The following is a 24,759-nucleotide window of genomic DNA, read 5'->3' as shown; positions in this document are numbered from 1 at the left end:
AATATCCTGCCGAGAAAATTCTTTAATTTGTCTCTATAACCTTTCCAGCATTTTAGAAATATCCCTTGACAAGAGTCATTTTCATTGTCTCGTTTATATCTGACTTCATCTCCTAAATGCTCACACAAACTCATTTCCTCTTCCATCCCCAGGGTGGGCGAACGTGATAGTCTCGTCGTTCTTCCAATAAGCCTCCCAGAATAAAAACTTTTACACCATTCAAAGAAAGGGGTGTAAATTGGTGTGAATGTGAAAGAGAACATTCGTCTTGTGCATCGGTCGCCTGTTAGTGATTGTTGTTTGGGTTTATAAACAGACTGGGTTATAAAAGAATATTAAGTTCTCTGTCCTGGTTTTACACCGGCCTTGTTGCTCCCCAGCCCTCGCTTTGCCACCTGAGATCTATGTGAGAAGCGTTAAGGAGGGACAGAAGGGAGGCAGCAAACTCCAGCTCAGGTGAGCAGAGAGCCTGGGTGGAAAGGCAGCAGCAGTGGCCCCACGCGCTGAGCCCTGCCCCCTCATATATTCCTTCTGCTGCCACATTGGAGCTGCTTTTTCCTCTTCTATCTTGAGTGACAAGGCAGTGTTCCAGCTCGTTAGCCGATAGATTTTGCAAACCCTTCTACTAAAGACTTTCTGTTCTTAGACCTTCAGCAGTTGTGTTTCAGGAGGGCCAGTATCCATCCAGCCTGTCTCCTCCCACAGCTCCTGGTTCTTCCGACATCACCTGGATGGTTCCTTCTGACTCTTCCTGCGTTCATATCTCCTCTCTCTCCTTCAAGTCTACCCATCAGAACGTGTAATCACAGACAGCTAGCTCTGTTAAGCGTCACTTAGGGGCACTTTGCTGCTCATAAAATTAGCTTAATATGTTTCACAGCTACCACAAGGGTAAGACGGCAACAAACGGTTTTGTTTTTTGTTTTAAAAAATCAGAAAGCCGCAAGGGCAAAGATAGGAAAAGGAAGAGGTAACAGTCACAAAACTTGGGGAAGTTGGAAACCAGAATGGCAGATGTGAACTGACTTAGCCAGCTCTGAGCCGATTCCTAAGCCAGCAGGGGGGAAAGCTGTGCGGCCACTCTGCCCCCAGAACCTGCAAAAAGCTTGTCCTTGGTGAGATAACCTTGGTACTTTAAGAGGGGGGAGGAGCGAGACTGAAAACAGGAGGACTGTGGAAATCGACGTAAGAAACTCAGACTCTCCAGCCCCTGCTCCACTGCTCCTAGGAAGGCAGTGCCCTGCTCCTCACCAGAGGGAGACTGGAGCCTGGAGAGGAGAAAATGGGCTCTCCTGACACAAGCGGGGACACAGATTGTGAACCCAAAGCAAGGAGTGTTAAGTGAACCTTTGCATATTGAATGTGGAGACCCGCAGGCCCCATCTCCAATGCACGCTGTCAGAACGCCAGTCTTACACGCTCCAGGTGGGAGTTTGGGAAAGTTGTCTCTGGGAAATCTGACCAGCCCAAGAGACAACACTTCAATGAGTCAGTGTAATCACACCCCCTGTGCTGAAGCCAGAGTTGACAAGTCCTACCTACAGACGCAGAGCCGAGTGTCCCACCACTAGAAGGTCTAAAAAGTCTAGAAGGTCTCTAACCCGAAAATCTCACCAGTACAAACAGAAAAGACCAACTTGGAACCAGAAACTACGCAAAGAGACTTTACGGCAGCCTCTGAGTGCTGAGACTGAGTGTTACGGCTGGTGTGGAAAACAAGGATGAAAACCAGAGAATCCGCCTCAAAACCTATCATCTGATCTTTGAGACCTTCGAGAAGAGAGAACCTGAAAATGGGGAGGAGAAAATCCTCAAAGAAATCATTAGGGAAATTTGCCCACACTACAGCACATGAGCTTCTGGATTCAAAGGCCCAAGTCAGTGGGTAGGAGCCGGCCTGCACCGATCCACATCACTAAATATTTCAGAGAGGGAACGAGCAGGTCACACACTGAGGATGCGGAATGTGAGTGGCAGCAGCCGAGGCTGCACGTGAGGCAGTGCCTGGCCACTCTGAAAGGAGAGTGTTGTCAGCTGAGGGTCCCATGCCTGCCCAAGTCTCACATGTAAAAACAGAGTGAAGACATTTTAGAATATGTGAGATCTTATCAAGTTTGTTTCCCATGCATCCTTTCCCACAAACCTCCCGGAAGAGGTACTTGGCTAAAAGGAGAGAGTAAGCAACAAAGGTGGACTAAGGTTCCAGCACCGGCCAGATAGGGGCCTTCCAGGATGGGAGGAGTGGCCCTATGATGTCTCCTGTTCTCAGGTCAGAGAGCAAACAGCCAGAGACAGAGATGCAGAGTGTTCTAGAAGGAAGCAGATGGGTCTGTCCGGCTTACCCTAGAAGCAAATGTGGGAGGGCCGCCAAGGGGCGTTCTTCCCTCCCCTTATAGTTTTATGCAATGTTTGAGTCTTGACTTTCCTGATTTCTTTTCTTTTGTTTAAGAAAGAAAATACGCTCCCTCCAGTGGAGTCTCCAATCTTTAAATCCTCTACCCAAGCTTCCCCAGTGATTTTAGGGTCACACTTTCTTACTATAGGGAAAGAATCTGTGACTTGGGAGGACCGTCCTTTGAGCAAGGAGGACCTGAGCGGTCTGAAGGGAAGTCCCCTCCCCTCCCTGTTTCATCATCGGGCTTGCAGTCAGAGTAGGGCCAAGGAGGGATTTCATCGGGCGTGGGGGGCTACTGCAGTCCTTCTCTTTGCAAGGGCCCTTCTGTAGGACCTCGCTTACCAGCAGGTAAGCTCGGGTGGCAGGTTCAGTGCCACAGGCTTCCCCTGTCTTTGACCCAACGCCACTTGCTGTGAATACTATGTCTGCTTGCCAGAGAGCACATCCTGACCCAGAAAAGCCGCTAGGATTGGGAAGCTTTAATCGTCACCATATTTTATAGTAACATAATCGAAATCGCTCAGCTCTCTCAGTGTGTCTGGAGTGGTCACTGCACAGCAACAAGGCCAATGGGCAAACCGGCCCCCCTGTTCCCGGCATATGAACTAGAGCGAGGCCAGCTGGGGTCCGGGCCCAGACTCAGAAGGCTTGTGTGTCTGATTTTGGTTCCATGATAGGAAACTCAAAATACATCAAAAAGAAATTTTCCAGATTCCAGCCAATTCACAGAAATCCTCTTCAGCCTCTGCAGTACTCGCACACAGGCAAAGCTGATAAACAGGCCTGTGAACGGGCACGGGGATGTCGAGATGAATTCCTGTGGTCGGGCGCAGACACTTGGGGAGCAGTTTCCCAAAGCCCCAAGCTCAGTGGTGGATTCTGAGCCCCGAGTGCAGCCTGAAGACCTTTCTAGGGTCCAAAAGGAAGTCACAGACGTGGCGAAAGACTTGTAAAGCAGGACCTTTGAAGCAAGGTTGTCGGAGACAGAATTTGAGGAAATGTGTGATCACAGAGGAACCGGCAAACAGCAAGCAAGACCAGAACAAGAGGGTTGGGTACAGTGGGAGAGGAGGCCGCTTGGCTCACATGTTCAGAGGACACGTCCCGACCGTGACCTTGTTCTGACAACAAAGAGTCACAGAAATGTGCAGGGTTCCAGCGACACCGAAGCGGAGGCTACCAAGCCGCTTAGTACGCGGACCAGGCTTCTTCGTAAAAAGACATAGGGACACGGGTTTGACAACAGCCGCTCACAGAGTCCGCACATTGGAGGCTCCAAGCGGCGGCAGGAGAGTGAGACCGTTCCCAGGGCTGGCCCTGTGCGGTCCTTGGGGTTCCGAGGGAGGACCTGATCCCAGGGGGGGTGAACTGTGTCAGCGGGAATGAGAAATGATAAGCCTTGTTCTGGGGAAGAGAAGCTTTTCTCGGCCTTGTTTTAAAAATGTGGAAATGTAGGAAAGGGAGGGGAAACACCCACAGAGCACGTCTGAGAATGAACAAAGACATGGCAATTGGCAGAATGGAGGCTATGTACAGGGAGGAGAAGTTGGTCTGTATGATTAGATCGATGCAAGAGTCACCTATCTTTGTAATGTATCTTTCTGTTGAGGAGATAGAACCTCTTTCCACATAAAGACAGTCCCTTCCTTCTATAAAAGAATATTCCAAATGACAAGTCCGTTTATGTCATGTGGAGTGACCGCAGACCCGGGCCTAACCCCCAAGCCTTGTCCTTCGGGCCAGTGTGTGCTGGAGCGGCCATTGCCCCGTCAGTGTGCCCGCTCCCGCCTGGGCGCCTGGCGCCGGCTGACCCTTCTGTGTCCCGTCCTGCAGCTGGGATGACAGCAGTTCCATCAGCAGCGGGCTCAGCGATGCCTCGGACAACCTCAGCTCGGAAGAGTTCAACGCCAGCTCCTCCCTCAACTCCCTGCCGACCACCCCCACCGCTTCCCGCAGGGACTCCACAATAGTGGTACGTGGCTTTGCAGGGGCCTGCGCCACCGCGTCACCACGAGGCACGGGGCAGCCGGAGCAGTGCCCTGGCGCAGGTTCCCATGTGGCTCGGCCAGTCCCCTTAGAGCTGGCAGGAGACCCCTGAGGCTCCCAGCCAGTCGCCTGACACATTAGCTCTTGTCCTGGTGGGTAGTGCCCATGTTTGGTGCTCACACCAATTCCCGGGGTGGACTTAAGACTCTGGGAGGAGCAGGGCTAACCCCCGTCCCACCCGCGAGCGTCTTACATTGCTCCTCTCGGCAGCTGCGCACAGACTCAGAGAAGCGCTCACTAGCAGAGAGCGGGTTGAGCTGGTTCAGTGAATCGGAGGAGAAGGCCCCCCAAAAGCTGGAGTACGACAGCGGGAGCCTGAAGATGGAGCCCGGGAGTTCTAAGTGGCGGAGGGAGCGGCCTGAGAGCTGTGACGACGCATCCAAAGTCGGAGAACTGAAAAAGCCCATCAGCCTGGGACACCCGGGGTCCCTGAAGAAGGGCAAGAGCCCACCAGTGGCCGTCACTTCCCCCATCACTCATACGGCCCAGAGTGCCCTCAAAGTCGCAGGTGAGCCCGAGTGACGTGAGGGGCAGGGGCCAAGCTGTGTCTTCGCTTGCTTCTCCTCTGTGTTCCCTGACCCCGGGGTGACAGCACACGTTTACACACTGTTCTACACGCCTCCTCTGGTCTCCCAGCAGCCCCGTGACAGCAGTGTGGGTTACCATGTCCGCCTCCTCTGTGGACACGAGAACCCGGAAGTTCAGTGCGAGCCCAAACCACATGCCTAAGACGAGCAGAGGAGGCAGGGGTGTCAGCGTCTGCGGCCTCAGACACCCCATCTGGTGTTCCTCCCTCACTCACCAGACGTTTGGTTGTATGTTCATCTTCCCAGACACTCGCTTGACGTCCCAGGGATGTCACCCCTAAGAAAATGGAGACATCAGACGTACAGATGTGTGTTGCTCCCAAAGGCCCCCGGGCGACTTCTCGCCCTTGTCAGTGATTCCCTCTGGTCTCCAGTCACCAGTGGTTATCGCTGTCTGGTTCATTTGCTTCCCTCCTCTCTTCCTTCCCAGACCAGCCATTACACGCGCTTCCTTCTTAATAATCTTTGTACTTACTCTGCCGTGTTAACCAAAGTGGAATGTTTTACGCAGGAAGCAGGACACAACACAGAACAAAACAAAAACCCTAGGCCCCTCCCACCCAGGGTCCCTTCCCTCTGCCAAGAGATGTCACCAGCTTTTGTAGTGGCTGGTACGTAGGCCCCTAAAATCCTGTGACACACGGAGGGGGACAAGGGATTGTCACGTCACGGTGGCTGCAGCTTCTCTCTCCCCCATCCTGGCTCTTGCAGGCAAACCTGAAGGCAAAGCTACGGACAAGGGCAAGCTGGCGGTGAGGAACACGGGGCTGCAGCGCTCCTCCTCCGATGCCGGCCGGGACCGCCTGGGCGACGCCAAGAAGCCGCCCTCGGGGATCGCCCGGCCCTCCACGTCGGGCTCTTTCGGCTACAAGAAGCCGCCTCCTGCCACGGGCACAGCCACCGTCATGCAGACTGGGGGTTCGGCCACGCTCGGCAAGATCCAGAAGTCCTCTGGCATCCCCGTGAAGCCAGTGAATGGCCGTAAGACCAGCCTAGACGTGTCTAACAGCGCAGAGCCCGGGTTCCTGGCCCCGGGAGCCCGCTCCACCATCCAGTACCGCAGCCTGCCCCGGCCGGCCAAGTCCAGCTCCATGAGCGTCACCGGCGGGCGGGGTGGACCGCGCCCTGTCAGCAGCAGCATTGACCCCAGCCTGCTGGGCGCCAAGCAGGGCGGCCTCATGCCGTCCCGACTGAAGGAGCCTTCCAAGGTGGCCAGCGGGCGCACCACGCCAGCCCCTGTCAACCAGACAGACCGGGAAAAGGAGAAGGCCAAAGCCAAGGCCGTGGGCCTGGATGCAGACAACATCTCCCTGAAGAGTGTCGGCTCCCCGGAGACCACACCGAAGAACCCAGCTGGCCACCCCCCGGCCACCAAGCTGGCAGAGTTGCCACCAACGCCCGTCAGGTACCCACCACAGTGACTTCCCCGTCTGTCTGCTCTGAGGTCCTTCCCCCACCCCACACTCCTCGGGCTTGTGACAGTGGCCCATCCTGGGGCTCTGTAGTGTCACTTGGGCGCCCCTGCCTGCGGGTTCCTTCTCGTCCCACTTTCAAAACTATTTCCCAAATTCACCTGTTTGGGCTGTTCCCAGACCAACGTTTCCCTTTTTGAGCACTTGTACAGGTGGTTTCACTGTGTACACACACATACACGCACGCACATACGCACACACGTGCACACACACACGCACATGTGTCTCCCATACACCTGTGCTGTCCCCACTGCTAAGACTTGAAGGGGCTCCACATCAGGTATCGGGATTCCTTCCAACGTGTCTCACCATCCCTGGAATAAGCACCGGGCGAGGCCGGGATCTCCTCTGCCTCTTAATTCTCTCACTCCACCGTTCTCAGTAGTTTCTTCCCTCTTCACTTGTCTCAGGGCCGCAGCAAAGAGCTTTGTCAAGCCGCCCTCACTAGCCAGCCTGGACAAGGTCAACTCCAACAGCCTGGACCTGCCGTCGTCCAGTGACCCCCACGCTCCGAAGGGCCCGGATCTGCACACGGCCAGCTCGGCCGCTGGGGGCCCCCTCTCTTCTTGCTTCACGCCCAGTCCGGCCCCCATCCTCAATATCAATTCAGCCAGCTTCTCCCAGGGCCTGGAGCTCATGAGTGGGTTCAGCGTCCCAAAGGAGGCCCGCATGTACCCCAAACTCTCAGGCCTGCACCGGAGCATGGAGTCCCTCCAGATGCCAATGAGCCTGCCCAGTGCCTTCCCCAGCAGCACCCCCACCCCCACTCCACCTGCCCCACCGGCCGCGCCCTCCGAGGAAGAGACAGAAGAGCTGACCTGGAGCGGAAGCCCCCGAGCTGGGCAGCTGGACAGGTGGGTGGACAGAGACAGGGCTGGGCCCGAGTCTGACCCTGTGCCCGGCCCACACCACGGTTAGTAACACGGCCCATACGTGATGGCCACCTCCGACGGCAATGCCATCTCTTTTAATACACAGTAAGCAGCTTCATTTGCTCCACAATTCCGCGAAATAGCCAGGATGTGTTTCGTTTGTTATTATCCTCATCTCGTAAATAGAGAAACCAGTGCACACAGGCTTTCGATGACTTAACCAAGATCTCATCACTACTTTGACCTGTCATCCGAAGCTTTTGCTTCCTAGTCCAAAATCATTTCTGGTAGATCAGGTCCTGGTTTCCACCGACCGTCACGTGACCTTCTCAATCGCTAACTGCACTCTGATTCCTAATCAGAGAAAAGCATTCAATGCTTCAGATAAATTTCTCCAGTTGTGAGCCAACAGGCTGCAGCTGTCTTCTTTGGTTTGTAGAGACAAAGGGGCCCACCGCCTGAGGTCCTGTGTTCAGATGGTGCGTCCCTCGGACCTAGGGTCCCAAACTCTAGTTTCTAAGACGGGCCCACACACTTCTTTTCTTTTTTCTCCACAGTAATCAGCGGGATCGGAACACTCTGCCCAAGAAAGGGCTCAGGTAACCCTGACACGTGCACGTGCTTTCCTTCCTGCCCAGGCTCTGGTCCGAGTGAAAACCGTCAGGTGACCTCTCCCAGGCCCCAGTCATGACGTCGGTGCTCCTTGTATGAGTCACTGTATGTGGTTCCTGTCCGTCTCCCTCCCAGCAAGTGCCCTGCCCACACTTCCACCTAGGTCTGCGTCAGCCTCAGAGCCAGTGTTCTTTCTGGTGACAGAGGACAGACAAGTCTGCACACGGGAGTCATACCTCACCTGTGCCCACCTGTGCTGTCCCAGCCCTGGCCGAACGTCCTGTCTGTAGTTTTCCTCCCTCAACGTCTAACGGAGATCAGGGGCCTCTGGTTGTCCAGAAGGGGGGAGGGGGACACAGCGAGTCCTCCACGGTTACTGTAGCATTGAGCCCCCCAGTCAGGTGACTCCTGCTGCCGAGAGCCACATACGGGATCAGAAAGCTCTGTCCTGAGGTCCAGGGACACCTTCCAGTGCCTCCTCCGTCACCTCAGCCCCCACCTCCGGGACCCCGTAGAGGGTCCTGCTAGACCTGCAGCCCCCTCATGGTCTGGGAGAGAACCCTGAGTTACCACTGCTGCCCCTCCTGGGGCATCCCCGTCGGCTCCTCCTTTTCTTTCTCCTGCTTCAGAACCTGTACACCGTCCAGACCTGATACCGCTCTGTGGTTGCCCAGACTGACTACTGCTGCCTCCGACAGGTACCAGCTCCAGTCCCAGGAGGACGGCAAGGAGAGGCGCCACTCCCACACCATCAGTGGGCTGCCCGAGTCGGACGACCAGTCAGAGCTGCCTTCGCCCCCTGCGCTCTCCATGTCCTTGAGTGCGAAAGGCCAGCTTACCAACATAGGTCAGTGTCGTCAGTCACCCACGGTGGCATGGGGTGAAGCAGGCCTCACCAAGCCAGCTGGCCTTGGGGTTTCGTCTCCTGTTTGACTCGCACTGTATTGGATTGCCACATGGTGCCTCAGTTTACCCATCCAAATAAGACTGAAGGCAAAGCGCTCCGAGCCCCTGAGCACGTGGTGTGGGACCCTAGCATTGGAGGGTCTGAACGAAGGCGTGGGAAAGCCATAAACCCAGGCTTCTGGCAGTGACTGCTGGAGAGGGGCCCTCACCCAGCGCTGCCGGGTGGGAGGAGGTGAGGGGTGTGAGGGGTGCCTGCCGAGGATGGGGTCTGCCCCCAACCCAGAAAAGCCCAGACTCCCCCGTGCGGGGCGGTGCCAGGGCCCTCCTAGCCCTGCAGGCTCAGCAGTGTGACTCTCCATGGCCACACCCTTTCCAAAGGCTGAGAAGAAGGGCTAGGAAACAAGGAAGGGCCTCTGAGTCAGAGGCAGGGCGGGGGAGACGCCCAGGTGTGCAGGCCTGGAGGGCACCAGCCTGGTCTGGAGGCAGCGGGCGTGATGGGTCCCGCGGGCCCTTCGGGACAGTGCCTGGGGCAGGCCGTTTGCTGGCTGAGTCTCTGGATGCATGTCCTTTCCAGCCAAGTGAGGGAAGCAGTAAGGACAGAATGAGGACCCGTCACGTCCCGTGGGGTGACTGCGGGAGACTTGGGGAAAACTAGGAATCAGGATACTTTGCCCAAAGAAGGGAACGGCTCTGAAGGAAAGGTCCTCTGCTCCCTGAAGGGCCATTCCATGGAGGACGGGGCCTCCACTGAGGGCCGAGCGAGAGGAAGCGCATGTGCGTGCGGGATGAGGGGCTGGGTGAACTGATGACAGCCTGTCCTCGGGAAGGCCGGCAGGCGCATGTGCAGTCCTGCCCTGCACAGGTGCCTATGGACACACTAGCGTCCACCTGCCCTGCTGGAGCAGGAGAACAGCCCGGGGCTGCCTGTGGTTGCTTGTGAGGCTGTCACCCCGGCAGGGGCAGCGGGGGGCGGGCTCTGCAGGCTGCAGGGGCCGGCCCAGCCCGACCTGACTTCACCCAGGGGAATGTTGGGCCCAGCGGGCCTTGGCTGCTTGCTGCTTAGAGTGGGCCGTGGCCCGGAGCGACACTGCTGGGTAGGGAGCACCTGCCGCCCTCCCACAACGCCGAGCCCTCTTCTCTAGCTGGCTCTTCCCATCATTTGGAGCTGACTTTGGTCTGAATCCCCTTCCAGCCGCCTGCCAGGCGTGTTGTAACGAACCAAACTGCAAGAGCCCATGTTCACTGGCACATCCGGGCACTGGGAAGGTTTCGGGAAAACTGCCCCCCTCCCCGAGCCCATCCTTTGAGAGCGACACAGGACTGAGGGAAAGCCTGTCCAGGGGCAGCGCTGCTCACCCTTCATTCCAGACGCAGGGCCCTCCTCCATCTGGGCTCGTGGCCCCGAGACCCCTCCTGGCCCCACCTGCTGGCACGCCGCCCGCCCCCCCTTCCTCTCCTGCCCCCTCTCTCCTGCTGCTCCACTCCCCAAGGGCCCGGAGCGCTGGTGACCCTGCCTCTTCTCCTGCCCCGTCCTTCTCCTGTCCCCTCCCCTCTGTCCTTCCAGTGAGTCCCACTGCGGCCACCACGCCAAGAATCACTCGCTCCAACAGCATTCCCACCCACGAGGCGGCCTTCGAGCTGTACAGCGGCTCCCAAATGGGGAGCACCCTGTCCCTGGCCGAGAGACCCAAGGGGATGATTCGGTCAGGATCCTTCCGAGACCCCACGGACGACGGTGAGACTTCACGCAGCGCGGTTCACGCTCATCCCGGCCCTGCTGGGCCCTCACCCACCACCTCCACGACCACCACGCACACATGACTCCCAGGACATCACGTCGGGCCATCTGTCTTTCTTCCCATGCCTTTGAAGGGTCTGGGGGCCCAGGAACCTTGGCTGCACCATGTGGCCTGGGGCTGGGGGGGACGTGAGCGTGGAAGGGCTCAGCGTGCCCTCAGAGAGTCCTGAGAAGCGGGGCTCCCTCCTCGTTCCAGCAGCTGCCTCCCCTCCCCAGTGTCTCGAGTGCATGGGACACACAGGGACACAACGGCAGCTCTTAGATCCTTTCAAAGAACCAGGCACCTCCTTCTTCTTCCAAGTCCATTGTGAAGGTCGGCCTCAGGCAGGGCCCTGTGGTATCGTGATCTGGGTCCACGGTCAGCAGGGAGGCCTGGCCTTGGGGGACACGAGACTCCGCCACTGTCTCCAGACGCCCACACCAGCATTGGGCTTGCGACCTGTCAGGGGGGCTCGACTGAGTGGTCAGACCGAGGGTTTTACAGGGTTTCTTCATCTAGTGGCCCCCAGGATCTCAGCGCAGCACTGAGACAAGGGGGCACAGTCACAGGGTTTGTTCTGAGCAGCTTTGACGAGAATGCACTTTCCTGACTGGGAACATGAGATGGCCGCGCTGTGACCACCCCTCCCTCAGCCCGGAGCCCTGCCACCCCAGGCCACGCAGACTGAGCAGAGGCCCGCCTGCTCTGGGCGGCAGGGATGCCGGCGGGGTGCCCGTCCTGTTCTTTCCATTTGCGCCAGAGGCTTCAAGGGCCAGCGCCCACACTCGCACTTGGGGCTCTTCCGGGGAAGCCCCTCCGTCCCCGGGGCCCATGGTAACTCTGTGTTCTGTTCTCTTCTAGTCCACGGCTCGGTGCTGTCTCTGGCGTCCAGTGCGTCGTCCACCTACTCCTCAGTAAGAACGAGCCCCCCACCCCCTGCCCTGCCCCTAGAGCCTCCTTCAGCTGGGGGACTGGCTGGGGTGGGCACCTAGAGCTGGGAGACCCCGGCTGGCACTTCACTCCCTCCCTGGTCTTTCTGGCCTCACCACCAATCCCTGAGCAACTCTGGTGACTTTCGTTCCCTCCTTTGAAACACGGAGCATCCCCTTGTCACGGAGCCGTTCTGTGCCGTGGGAGTGGGACGCGTTTGTGGCAAGGAGATAGGCAGGCGTCCAGGTCCCTGGGAGCCTGACCATGCCCAGAATTGACCAGGTGATCACGTGGCCCCGCATCCCGGCACTGCACTTGGCTGGGGGGTCACCTTCCTTCTTAGACTTGCCCTGCCCCTAATTTGTTCGCCCTCCAGGTGGGCTGCAGGAAGGGTTCGTCTTTAGATGAACCAGAGTTTCATTTCCCAGCCTTCTTGGCAGTGACAAAGCTGGCTGGGGAGGAGCTCCAGAGGAATCTTTCCTTGAAGCCCCCGTCCTATGACAAGCCAGGGCCAGGACAGTTCAGCCTGTCACCCCCTCAGTCGCGCTGCTCCAAGTCCTATGCCCTGCTCGGGGGCCTGGCTCCCTCACCTCTGCAGTAACACCTCCTTTCTCTCCCTTTCTCCTCCTGCTCCCTTCTTCAGGCTGAGGAGAGGATGCAGTCTGAGGTAGGGCGTCACGCCTTCGTCTCTGCTCGCGAATGCCACTGCGCCCATTTTCCTCCCACACCTGACACTTCTACTGTGTGACTTTGTGTCTGTCTTCTCACAGCAAATCCGGAAGCTTCGCAGGGAACTGGAGTCGTCGCAGGAGAAAGTGGCCACCCTGACGTCCCAGCTTTCTGCCAACGTGAGTGCTATGAAGCTGGGGACACCAGGTGGTCATTGGGCGTCAGCTTAGATAGGTTCAGCCAAAGGAGGACAGTTGTCCCGTGAGGGACCCCAGGTGTGGATGCCGAGGGCAAGGGAGCGGAGGGCTGGGGTTTGGCCTCCCCTGTCGGAGTCTCGATTTTTTATAAAGACCCGTTTTTGCCCCCGGCCTAACCAATGGGTGTGGGTACGTTACCGGCCGCTGGTCTTTGAACTCCCTGGAGAAAGAAAGGACTGTCAGTGGTTGCGTGTGCAGGTGGAAACAGCCTTGCCACTGGCCGTGGACAGAAATTGCCACGGATTATATCACAGAGCCCTCAAAGCCTGTCACTGCCCGGGTGTGTGCGGGGGTCGTGTCTTTGCTCCCACCTCAGCTGGGCAGGCACAAAACTGGCCGTTAATATTCTGTCCGGTGACCGTGACACTTCGGAACCCAGCTTCATTCTAATCTTCACCTCCAGTGGCCTCTTCCGTCTCCGTGGGCAGCTGGCAGAGATGCCCTGACCCAGAATTCTGTGTCCTCAACCTGTCCTCAAGCCACCCATTGAGAACGAGCTTCTTTCATCCTGGGCCTTGGTTTTCCTACCCCGTGAGATGGGGAGAAATGCAGCCAGCCCTCCATCCGGGCAGAGTCATCTGTCCCCTGTGGCCAAGCTGCACACAGAGGATACAGAGCCGTTCTCCCCCGAACGCCGTAAACAACAGCTGAGCGGATATGGAGGGCTGTTCCAAGTGATTGCACAAAAGTCACCGTGTCTCCAGTTTCCGCAGTGGTTTTGGGTTTGTCTTTCCCTTCCTCTCTGGGGAACCCAGCTGTCTGGCCTGGGGTCTTCCCTCGGAAGCCGGCAGAAGACTCTCCACCAAGATCTCGCCTGTTTCTGATGTGTTTCAACAGCAGCTCTCTCTCACTGGTTGTTCCCTTTATTCTCTTCTCCCAAAACCTCGATCCAGACGTTGCTTGTTCAGAGCTCATTTCAAGCACTTCTCCACTCGAGGGACCCATAAGAATTGTAATAGAAACAAGAACCTTGTACCCACCCACACAGCAGTGGCCTGGGTCAGGTCCCACACGCCCCAGAAAACCCACGTGTGGAGGTGGCGGGGGAGCGGCGCCGGGAAGCAGAGAGGATTAGTGAGCCACTCATTTGCACCGCAGTCTGTCAGCCATTGCTGGCGAGGCTGGCGAGAGCCTCGAAGATGAATGGAGAGGGTGATTGCTCTTAGGACAGGAAGTTCCCTTTGGCTAGGACAGAACAAACCAAACACCCAGACGTGACGGTTCTGAATTTTCGAGGCAGATTTTTGCTGAGGTCGCAGCCCTGCCCTCAAGCTGGAGACACAATGCCAGGACTCGGGGAGGGTCCCGCAGCTCTCTGCAGGATCCCCGTTCCGGACCAAGTTTTTGTCCTGTTCATGAGCTCCCCAGTTGCCCGAGCTGGGGGCACCCAGACCGCTGACCCTCCCAAATGCACTGCTGCTTAGCCCTGGGTCGCACAGCCTCCCTAGTGAAGGGGAGGGTTCAGGAAGGTTCAGAGGAGTGAGAGGAAATAGGAGAGGAGCGGGGAGCCCCCAGTGAGAAGAGGCAAGTACAAGAGCACATGAGAAGGCGGGGTTCTCGCTGGAGCCAAGGATGCAGGAGGCCCCTGTGCAGCAGCTGGAAGGAACCTGCCTGGTCACGGCAGCTGTGCCACGCAGGCCCACATAGGACAGGACGGCCTGCAGCCACGGTCACGTGACAGTAGCCTCCAGGTGTGTTCCAAGGGCACAGGGAGAGAACCACGGTGGACCCAACAGGAGGGAAAGTGTTAGCCGACAGGAAGCGTTGAGAGTGTGTCAGACTTGAGAGCACATGGAAGCCCTGCCACTGCCTCTGGGGACACCAGCTTGCTCACGTGCCTCCACTGGAGGCCATTTCTGTGTCCCCAAGTGTCCGCCTCTCTAGACCTGGCCTCATTCCCTTCCCCTTTCTGCTGCCGGTTCCGGCCATGCGCTGGGTGGCCTTGGCAGCACCTTTCCCGGCCGCCTCTAACCTGCACCCTTCCGTCGTCATGAAACAGACCTGACACCTAGTGGCCAAGCGGTGGAATTTCCCTGCGGTGTCCTCAGCTCTCTAGCTCTGCAAAGAGCCTGAAGAAACCAGAAACAAGGAGCGGCAGCGATGGGTTAAGGATGGAGGACCACCTGGAAGCACAAGAGGGAAGACGTGCCAGTTTCTACTGGGACCCGTGGGGGCCAGTCTGCTGGACAGCACAGGAGTTAAACCAAGATGGCAGGAACGGCCTTGGGGGTGTGGCCTCCCCCAGAGCAGAGGGACAGTCCCATCTCCACAGCCTCCAAAACGCTGCCCGGCCCTCACGCTGTCCGTCCCACGTCGCCTCTGGAAGCCAGTCCCACCAGAAGCTGTGTGATCATACCTGCCCACGCAGGGAGATGGGTGTTTAAAAGTCACCGAGAGGCCTGTCGGCAGCGCCCAGCACGTGGGCAGGAGATGAGCTGAAGGAGCTTCCCGGTCGGTCCTGCCCTGGCCCGAGCCTCAGGCAGCTGACGGAAGTCCTTGTGTTCGTTTCAGGCTAATCTCGTGGCAGCTTTCGAGCAGAGCCTGGTGAACATGACATCCCGCCTCCGGCATCTAGCAGAGACGGCCGAGGAGAAGGTGAGGTGCCTGGGCCCGGCACGCGAGGGAGGCTTCCTGCACAGAGGCCGAGGCCGTCCTGTCTCCTGAGCGCCCGACTGCCAGCTTCTCCCTCCCTTTTTCACCCTGGATTCTCAACCTGCCCCTGACGCAGTTGTCCCCATTCCCTGCCCTTCTGTATCCTGGCTGCTAGAATCCCAGAGCCTGGTGGCACGGAGCAGCTGCTCACGTCCTGACCGATGGCTCTGTTTTCGCCCCCCTCCTAGGACACTGAGCTGCTGGATTTGCGAGAAACCATAGACTTTCTGAAGAAAAAGAACTCTGAGGCCCAAGCAGTCATTCAGGGAGCCCTTAATGCCTCGGAAAGCACGTCCACAGGTAGGACCCAGCCGCAGGTCGTGGGGTGGCAGGGGCGGGTTGAGAGGAAGGCTTTGCAGATTTTTACCTGTGCCCACAGGTAGGACCCAGCCACGGGTCATGGGGCGGCGGGGACGGGGTGAGAGGAAGGCTTTGCAGAGTTTTACCTGCGCCCAGTGTGCCAGGTCCCACGTCCACTTTCTGGAAGGTGAGGGCCCTTTGGCGCCCAGCAGAGTGACGCTGCAGACCGGTCAGTAAGGAGTGGCAGGGCCATGCCCTCCCATCCCTGGGTCAGGGACAGGGAGGTGACCTGCAGCGCCCACTGTTCGCCTGCACTTGAGGCCAGAGCCAGGGCTGTCCGAAATGGTCATTAAAACGGGACCTTACTCTTATGGAACAAAAGGTGCTCTCTCCCTACGATGGAGCACCCATGCCCTATGGTGTTTACCCAAAGGAGCTGAATTGTTATGTCCCCCAAAAACCTGCACATGATGTTTACTGCAGCTTTGTTCGTAATTGCCACAACCTGGGAGCAGCCGAGACCCCCTTCAGTTAGTGAACAGATGCGTCAGCTGTGCTCTAGCCAGGCAATGAAACGTCACTTGGCAGTAAGAAGCAGTGAGTGATTAAGCTATGAAAGATACTGAGTCTAAATGCACATCACTAAGAGAAGAAAACCAACCGGAAAAGGTGACATGCTGTGTGACTCCAACTCTACGACGTTCTGGAAGAAACAAGACTGTGGAGACAGCAAAGGGATCAGTGGCTGCCGGTGGGGGAGGGGGGCGGGGTGAGTACGGGGACACAGGATTCAGGGCAGTGAGGTGACACTAATGGGGGGTGCCTGTCATTACACATCTGCCCAGACCTGGATGCACAATACGAGCAGAGCCTCATGTGGCCTGGGTGACGATGATGTGTCACGTGGGCTCCTCGGCTGTGACGTGTACCCTCTAGGGAGGCTGGGGAGGAGTGGACAAGGGGCCACATGGGAACCCTGTTCCCTCTTCATTCTGCTGTGAGCCTGCACCTGCTCTGAAAAATGAAGTCTAACAAATAGCACTTCACGTTTCTACATAAATGTGTTATGTGCACTCTTGTATATATAGTCTGTGTGCGTGCTTGCATGTATGTATATCTAGTATGCACACACGTGTATATAATCTGGTTTGATCCTCTCGCCAGTTCTCCAAGGGAGATGAGGCAGAGGTCACATGTCCTCACAGGGGCTCAGATGACAAGCTCGCTTTGCTAGAGTGCGTCAGGACAAGCGGTGGTCTGGTGCCACAGGGACTCCATCAGGCCCCCGGGCAGCTGGCCGGTCCGTGTCGCGTCCTTGGCCAGTTGTGTGTTTCATTCCACTGTCTGCAAGCGCCAGCTTTCCTCATGTTACTCAAGGCCGTCCTTCCTCCCTGGGCTGTCCCCTCCAGCACTTCATACTCATCCATCCTATTTCTTTCCTCCCATTACGTTGGAGGTGCTGCCCCATCTGGCCAAGGGGGACCCTTATCTGATGCTTTGGGTGGTCCCCCTAACCGCTGCCCCCCGACACACACACTCCACACCCACTCACCCCACACACACACTCTCTCTCACACTCACCCCTTCATTTCCACACCTTTGACCTCTTCTCACACCCTCGCCACTGCTTATACTGCTGCTAAAGGCTTTTATCTTAACGAAGAAGAAAGATGACTCCACCTGTGTCCTTTCTCATTATAATCTTGTCTCCCTCCTTACTTCACGGGCACACTTACCTTCCCACCCACCATCACACCTCACCCCACTATAATTTTGCTTCTGTCATCGTCACCCTACCAAAACTGCTTTCACTAAAATCAGCAATGACCCCCATTTTTCCAAAATCGAACTTACAGAGTTTAGGACCTGTTTTACTTGGCTTCTGTAAAATGGAGATAGCACCTAACCAGAATTTGTTGTGTTAAATCAGAGAATGTATGTTACCATTCACCACAGTGCCAGGCACTCAGGACAGCAGCTCCCCCCTCCCACCCACCCCCAGAGACAGGCAGCACCTCAGGATTTCCAAGACCCGACCCTCCCTTCACTGAATTCTTCCCCTGCTTGAGTCATCATTCCCATCTCGTTTTCTTCCTACAACTCGGATTCCTCTGTTCTTCAAAGAATACTATCCATAAACTGAAAAGACAACCCAAAGAATGGGAGGAAATATTTGCAAATCACATGTCGGGTAAGGGTCTAGCATCCAGAATATATGAAAAACTCAACAGTAAAAAAGCACATAACCTGATTTTTAAAATAGGCCAAAGGTCTGAATAGTCCTTTCTCCATGAAGACGTAGAAATGGCCAATAAGCACATGAAAAGGTGCCCAGTGTGCCCTCAGCTAGCCAGGAAAGTCCCATTAAACCCCAGTAGGTGCCACTTCACACTCGCTGGGAAGGCGGCAGCGGAAAAGCACAGTGGCCAGAGCTGGGAGGATGTGGAGAGAGGGAGCCTGCCTACCTTGCTGGCGGGAATGCAAAGTGCTGCAGCGATTTGGGGAAACTTGGCAGCTGCCCAGAAAGTTAAGCGTGGACTTCCCCTGTCAGCCGGGGATGCCACACCAGGTACACGAGCCCCTCTCAGACCTCGTCCAGCTGAGCGCAGCAGTTGGCGCACACTTGTTTCTCCTCCTAGACTGGGCGCTTCTTGGGAACGGGGCTCATTGCTTCTTATTTTTTACCTTTGACATTGTTTTTTATGTTGAGTCATGATTGACACTCAGTAATGTTTGTTGAAAGAAAGACCCACAAAATGAGTGAAGTGGACCCAGGAGCTGTGTGGCTCCCTGCGCCCGGCGCCCCCATCTTCTCTAAACCCACACCGTGTGTTCTTCGCTTGTCCTCGGCCTCTAGAGCTTCGGATCAAGAGGCAGAATTCCTCAGACAGTATCTCGAGTCTCCATAGCATCACCAGCCACTCCAGCGTGGGCAGCGGCAAGGATGCCGATGCGAAGAAGAAGAAGAAGAAGAGCTGGGTAGGTGACGCTGGTGGGAGGGGCTGCGTAGAGCCATGCCCGCCTCAGCACAGGACTCGCCAAGACGCAGGCCCTGCGACACTCAGCCCCGGCCGACATCTGCTCTGCTCAGAGCAAGGTCGGCCCTCCTCTCCTCTCCTCTCCCCAGCCATTCCCCACTGGTCCCGACACACCCCTCCAGCCCCACACACATGCCCCCTTGGGCTCTCCCTACTGGGTAGGTCACATGTGTTTGGCAACAGAAGGAAATATCCAGAGGGGATGTCACACCGGTCCCCTTCCCCAGCCTCCCGCCCCCACGCCCTTCTACATTCTGGGACGACTCTGTGCACAAAGCATCGGGTGCTCCTGGAAGCCATTTCTTCAGGTTTCTGGAGAGGTATTTGTGGAACACTTCAGATTGCTTCTGAAGAACCTCTGTGTCACCTTGGCCCAGAGGCAGTGGGGTGTTTAGTTTTCCAGATAACCCGACACTGACTTTGGATGCTCCTTCCAACATCCTTTCAGCGAATGGGTCTGACACACCTTTAGCCCCCGGCCACCCGTGGGAAGGAGAGGACCCCCAAAGGAGACTGTGGCTCTTTGTCCCTGTTCAGTGAGACTGGCCCTCAGACCCCTGTATAGTGCAGACAGGTACCAGCTGTGTGACATGAGTGATTAAGTGTTGCTTCTTTTTTTCTCCCCTTCAAAATGCTGACTTCAATCCCCATTTTTTTCCAGGTCTATGAGGTAAGAGACCCAGTTCCTCTCCCCGTTTTCTCTTTCCCTTTGCCATACCTTTCCCATTTCCAGAGCAGCCCCCTCCCCCTAAAAACAGAACTGACACTCATAAAACTAACCCTGACAATCACCCCCGAGTTCCCAAGTCACTCCACTGCATGCCCTCCAACCCCCACCCCCGTGAGGACAGGGGAGGGGCCTGGTTGAGGCCAAATGGGAGAGTCAGACGAAACCCTAGCCTGGCCCCACCCCCTTTGTTACAAAATGGGCCCGATACAGAAGCACTCAGATTGAGCTGCCCCTGTCCAGGAAGCCAGCGCTCTTCCTTCTGGTTCCATCACCCCCAGAAGCCCCAAGTGGAAGAGAATGGCTGGATGAACTTTCTCTTGACCACGCTTCCCAGAGGCCAGTTCAGTCTGAGTGTAGCCCAAGGACTTAGCCCTACACTGAGACGAACCAGAGGTAGGGAGGGACATGAGCCAGTGCAGGGTCCCCTCAAGTCACCGTAGACCCGGAAGCCCTCCGAGCATCATGGACTTTGCAGAGACATCTGTCAGGGCTGAGCGTAGAGCCCAAGACAGACAGAGGGAGCCAGGCTTGCCTTACACGCCGGGCGTCAGGCTCCATCCCCCCAGCACTGAGGCAGGACCTGAGAGATGGAGCCTGTCGTCTCAGCCATCAGGGAGCCTGCAGAATTGCAGAGCGGACAAAAAAGTTATCAGATTGCTGATGCGGATCCAGCAGCACCAAAAGCCTAATGCAGTCAGTGGATGGAAAGGCATTTACAGATGGGAGGGAGACGCCACCGAGGAGGTGAATGCTGAGAGGAGAGTGTTGGGTTGTCCCTCGTGGACACTGCCCAGTGACGGGAGCCATGGGCCAGGAAGAACAGGCGTCCGGCCAGGCGCTGCCGATGTGGGGGGCCCAGAGGAGGGGCCCGAAATGGCAGGGGAGCTGCGTGAACGCCGTCTTAGGTCAGCACGGCCTGCAGCGTGCTCACGCCAGGCCCCCGAGCTGCTCCCTGAGGACGCCGTCGTCAGCGTGGGGAGCCCTGCCCTTTGTCCAGCGCACGTCCGCGTGCCTGAGCGCTGGGCTGCCCTCGCTGACGAGTGTTCCCTGAGCTCCTCTGACGCCGCACGGCTCCACCATGTCCCAGCATGTCTGGCCACACGGGCCTGCAGGAGCCCTGCTCTCCCTGGGGGCCTAGTGACCTGAGAGGGCATCCACTCCAGGCAGGCCAGTCACGGGATCTGTCTGTGTGCATGTGCTTTCATGCACGCTCACAGGCACACCCGTACACACACGTACGTGCACGCACACAGCCTCCCGTGGGGCAGTACGCAGAGGAGGTGCCATGGCTTGAAATCAGGAGTCTGTCCCCAGCCAGCAGCTCCTTGGCCTTCTCGGCGTCAGTTCCTGTCTCCACAGAGAACTGAGCTTGACGGGACTTTTGGGCCACGAGTCCTCGCTGGTGACATGTCCCCTGCACACTTACTCCTCTCATCACCACCACAGCTCCCTGGTCCTTGTCCAACCCGGGAGTGACCCCAGCACACGCCCCCCATTATCTGCACTGTCCCCACACAGCCCTTGCTGTGTTCCAGGCGAGACACTCAGGAGTCCCCTCAGATTGTCCCTTCTCTTCCCCTCACACTGTCCCTAAGGTCTGCTTCACTCCGGTCCCCTTTGCCTCCAACCCCTCCTCTGCTCTCTCGCTGCCATTTCATCTCTGTGCCCGTGTGGTGTGCATGCTGTGTGGACGCATGTGCGTGGCTGTGGGACAGGACCCTGGTTGGCCTTGCAGCTCACACCCATGACACCCAAGCTCGTCATCACCTGAGCTTGCACACACTGTGGTCAGATGACAGTTTCCCAAATGTCTGAGGCAATGGGAGGAAGCAACCCTCGTTCTAGGACCTTTGAGTGGAAGTGGTAGAAAGCCCTGTACCTGCTTGTCTGGCCGTTCTGTGATGTGCGGAGCAGACACGACCCTCGAGAAACTTCATACCCTCCCCTCTCCTGTTCGTTCCCCAGAATCGCTTCGTCAGTCTCTGGTTAGTGGGTGGATAGTCTGCCGTGCGCCCTGGTCACAGCAGGGTCGTGAGCCCTCCGGCAGCTGGGCCCCAGACTGAGCCCCTGCTGGTCTGTGGCCAAAGGCAGATGGGATCGCTGCGAGGTGTCCCCTCTGACCTCTGAGGGCTTCTCTCCGTCCCAGTCAGGGACACAGACCCCCAGGGCAGAGAGAAGACCCGGGAAGCTCCCATAGCCCACGACGGCAGGCCAGGATGTTCCCCTTTCCTCGGTCCTAACGTCAAGGCCGCTCTTCTGTTCTCACGCCACCCACGAGTCATGGGCTGAACCCCCAGACACGCCCTGGCCACGCGCCATGCCCGCAGGCCTTACCCAGCCCTCCCCACAGCCACAGCGCGGCCCTGACCTCTCCCCACCTGCATCTGCTCTTTTCTAGCTTCGAAGTTCCTTCAACAAAGCCTTCAGTATAAAAAAGGGGCCCAAGTCAGCGTCCTCGTACTCGGACATCGAGGAGATCGCCACCCCTGACTCCTCAGCCCCCTCATCCCCCAAACTGCAGCACAGCTCCGCAGAGACCGCTTCGCCCTCCATCAAGTCCTCCAACTCATCTTCTGTGGGCGTCGAGGCCCCCGAGTAAGTGCCCTCCCACTGCCTGCCACCTGGCCCCCACACAGACCTGGCCCTGGGCCCCTGAGACCAGCAGACGGGCCTTTCCTCACTGCTGCGTCCCTGGGGCAGGAGGAGCCAGGGCTGCCGGCCATGTCTCAATGCTCAGGACCCCGCGCTGCTGCCTGTGGCTGGCTTGACTCTCGCTTTCTTCCAGGGCCCCTGCTCACTCGGCTCCCCACGTGAGGCTGTTCCACGCCAGTGAGGAGGACGAGCCGGAGAAGAAGGAGGTGTCCGAGCTGCGCTCCGAGCTGTGGGAGAAAGAGATGAAGCTGACGGACATCCGCCTAGAAGCCCTGAACTCTGCCCACCAGCTGGACCAGCTTCGGGAGACGATGCATAACATGCAGGTCAGTGTCCTGGGCGGCTGGGGGCGGGGCGGGAGGCGTGTCCAGCCCGCTCCCCTTGTTGTGGGACTGCGGGGACGGGACGGGCCAACCCTACCCCCCTGCCCCATCTGTTCTGTCCACAGTTGGAGGTGGACCTGCTGAAAGCGGAGAATGACCGGCTGAAGGTCGCCCCAGGCCCCTCGTCGGGCCCCCCCCCAGGGCAGGTCCCTGGGTCGTCTGCTTTGTCGTCCCCTCGCCGCTCGCTGGGCCTCGCTCTCACCCACTCCTTCAGCCCGAGTCTCACAGATACAGGTACCTATTTGGGAGAAGAGGTGAAGAGGGTTTGGTCCACTGCCATACCATTCCACATGCTCTGGTGGCATCTTCCTTGGGCCAGGGAGGTGACAGAGCCTAAACCAAGCAGATGCCAATGTCATGGGACACGAAGAGTTGTTATGGTATTTTGACCCCAACTGCTTTTCCGTTTGGGGCTTGCGTTTCTTCTCTGTGCCACGTGAAGAATTACTTGGGAAGGACAGTGCCTGGGGTTAGGAAAGCCTGTGGGTGCCCTAAAGCCGACAGCCCTTGTCACTCCTGCAGACCTGTCGCCCATGGACGGCATCAGCACCGGCGGCCCCAAGGAGGAGGTCACCCTGCGGGTGGTGGTGCGGCTGCCCCCACAGCACGTCATCAGAGGGGTAAGGACCTGTGGGAGGGCCGGCCACAGTGTCACGCTGCCCTGACGCCCTCAGAACGTGCTCGGCCCTGAGGCTTGAGGGTCCCGTTTCCTGGGCTCGTCTGCCTGCAGGTTCACATGCTCCCCCCTTTGACCTCACAGGACTTGAAGCAGCAGGAGTTCTTCCTGGGCTGCAGCAAGGTCAGCGGGAAAGCGGACTGGAAGACGCTGGATGAAGCCGTTTTTCAGGTGTTCCAGGTACGCGGCACATGGTGGCACAGCGCGGCCTCCTGCTACGGGCTGCTGCTCCGTGCAGACCCTGGGGTCCTGGGGCCCTGCCACCCTCCCCGGACAGCTGCCCAGGAGGACAGCGCGCTCCTCCCTCCTGCATCTGCTTGGTCCCTCGGGCTTCGACATCTGTATGTGTGTCTTCTCGGGGTTCCTCACCGTCTTCCCCTCCCTGCTCTTCTGTCAGGACTATATTTCTAAGATGGACCCAGCGTCAACCCTGGGCCTCAGCACCGACTCCATCCATGGCTATAGCCTCAGCCACGTGAGACGTGTGCTGGACGCAGAGCCCCCGGAGATGCCTCCCTGCCGGCGAGGGGTCAATAACGTGTCGGTCTCCCTCAAAGGTCAGCCTCTGTCTCCTGGGGTGAAGGGACAGGAAAGACCGTGGGAGAACCCCCAGGGATTCGTTCAGTAGCAGTTATTGAGAACCTCCAACGTGAATAGCCAGCTGGCCAGCCATACTCACGGGTTCAACCTACCCGGATGGAAAGTGTTCTTTGAAGTGTTACATTTTTACAGACGGGAACTGTGTGGTTAGGCTTCTGATAGTAACATGTGCAGACCTTTTTCCTTGTCATTATTCCCTAAGTGATACAGTGTAACTGTTTACGCAGCGTTTACATTGTATCAGGTATTGCAAGTATCTAGAGATGACTTCAAGTACAAGGGAAGGTGTGCACAGCTTACATGCCAGTACTCCGCGTTTATGTACGGGGCTTGGGCATCCTCGGATTTCGGTATTCCCGGGCATGGGGAGATCCAGGAACCAGTCCCCCGCAGAGAACGAGGATACTGTAATGTGAGATATAAAGCGATGAGACCCTCGTGACTTCTGTTCCCAGGGACTGGTTCACAGGGAACTTTCTGCCCAGCCACCCACACACCTGTAGCTCACAGCACTTCCCTAAGAATGAGCCCCGCTTGGATTCGGGGATTCCTGTGGCTCTGAGGTTTTCAGTGGGCTCCTGGACGGAAAAGGAAATGCGCTCAGGGTCCCTTGCCGTCCTCAGGGCTCTGTCGACACTCACGCTCTCTGGGGCTGGGGTGCAGGTCTCAAGGAGAAGTGTGTGGACGGCCTGGTGTTCGAGACGCTGATCCCCAAGCCCATGATGCAGCACTACATCAGCCTCCTGCTCAAGCACCGGCGCCTGGTCCTCTCGGGCCCCAGCGGGACGGGGAAGACCTACCTGAGCAACCGGCTGGCGGAGTACCTGGTGGAGCGCTCTGGCCGTGAGGTCACCGAGGGCATCGTCAGCACCTTCAACATGCACCAGCAGTCATGCAAGGTGACTGCCTCCTGGGCCCCTGCCAGCCACTCCAGGGCCTTGGCCCAGGCCCTGCCCAGCCTCCTTTCTTTTCCCTCCTCTCCCTCTGCCTGGACCGTCCTCCTCCCGCCTCCTCAGGGTCCTTATTCCCTTCCCTCCCCACCGCGTCGCCTTCCCCGCTCTTCTCTCCAGACTCTGGCGCTGCCCTCTCTGTCCACACCTCCCCTTGCCTCTGTCTAGTGCCTTTCCCTCCATCTGCTCGTCTGTGTCTAAACCTCAGCGTCCTCGTACCCACCTCGCTGTCTGCCAGCCCTGCCAATCCCATC

At 57.7% G+C, this 24,759-nt stretch overlaps 1 protein-coding gene and 1 long non-coding RNA gene across 8 annotated transcripts in view; one reads left to right on the top strand and one right to left on the bottom strand.

Annotated features, from left to right (window-relative positions):
* NAV1 (neuron navigator 1) overlaps positions 1-24,759 on the top strand; it is a 183,251-nt gene that overhangs the window by 150,973 nt on the left and 7,519 nt on the right. For 3 of the 7 annotated variants that reach the window (XM_033099890.1, XM_033099887.1, XM_033099884.1), the window contains 21 exons: positions 4,229-4,367; positions 4,652-4,949; positions 5,740-6,433; positions 6,911-7,354; positions 7,930-7,971; positions 8,683-8,831; positions 10,455-10,625; positions 11,530-11,582; positions 12,242-12,265; positions 12,369-12,446; positions 15,036-15,119; positions 15,365-15,476; positions 18,334-18,455; positions 19,176-19,184; positions 21,643-21,839; positions 22,030-22,222; positions 22,345-22,513; positions 22,802-22,899; positions 23,040-23,135; positions 23,353-23,512; positions 24,219-24,454. In XM_033099890.1, coding sequence (XP_032955781.1) covers positions 4,229-4,367; positions 4,652-4,949; positions 5,740-6,433; positions 6,911-7,354; positions 7,930-7,971; positions 8,683-8,831; positions 10,455-10,625; positions 11,530-11,582; positions 12,242-12,265; positions 12,369-12,446; positions 15,036-15,119; positions 15,365-15,476; positions 18,334-18,455; positions 19,176-19,184; positions 21,643-21,839; positions 22,030-22,222; positions 22,345-22,513; positions 22,802-22,899; positions 23,040-23,135; positions 23,353-23,512; positions 24,219-24,454 — 3,568 coding nt within the window. The remainder of the gene's footprint in view (positions 1-4,228; positions 4,368-4,651; positions 4,950-5,739; positions 6,434-6,910; positions 7,355-7,929; positions 7,972-8,682; positions 8,832-10,454; positions 10,626-11,529; positions 11,583-12,241; positions 12,266-12,368; positions 12,447-15,035; positions 15,120-15,364; positions 15,477-18,333; positions 18,456-19,175; positions 19,185-21,642; positions 21,840-22,029; positions 22,223-22,344; positions 22,514-22,801; positions 22,900-23,039; positions 23,136-23,352; positions 23,513-24,218; positions 24,455-24,759) is intronic. The other 4 variants (XM_033099888.1, XM_033099886.1, XM_033099885.1 and 1 more) reach the window with 4 other exon arrangements.
* Positions 23,387-24,188, bottom strand: LOC117018706 (uncharacterized). Its single transcript, XR_004422292.1, has 3 exons — positions 24,053-24,188; positions 23,856-23,960; positions 23,387-23,527 (listed from the first exon to the last, which is right to left on the bottom strand). It is a non-coding gene; the product is annotated as an uncharacterized LOC117018706 (long non-coding RNA).

This window comes from Rhinolophus ferrumequinum, chromosome 27 (assembly GCF_004115265.2).
Source record: "Rhinolophus ferrumequinum isolate MPI-CBG mRhiFer1 chromosome 27, mRhiFer1_v1.p, whole genome shotgun sequence".
Classification (NCBI taxonomy): domain Eukaryota; kingdom Metazoa; phylum Chordata; class Mammalia; order Chiroptera; family Rhinolophidae; genus Rhinolophus; species Rhinolophus ferrumequinum.
This window is presented reverse-complemented; position numbering and strand designations above follow the sequence as displayed.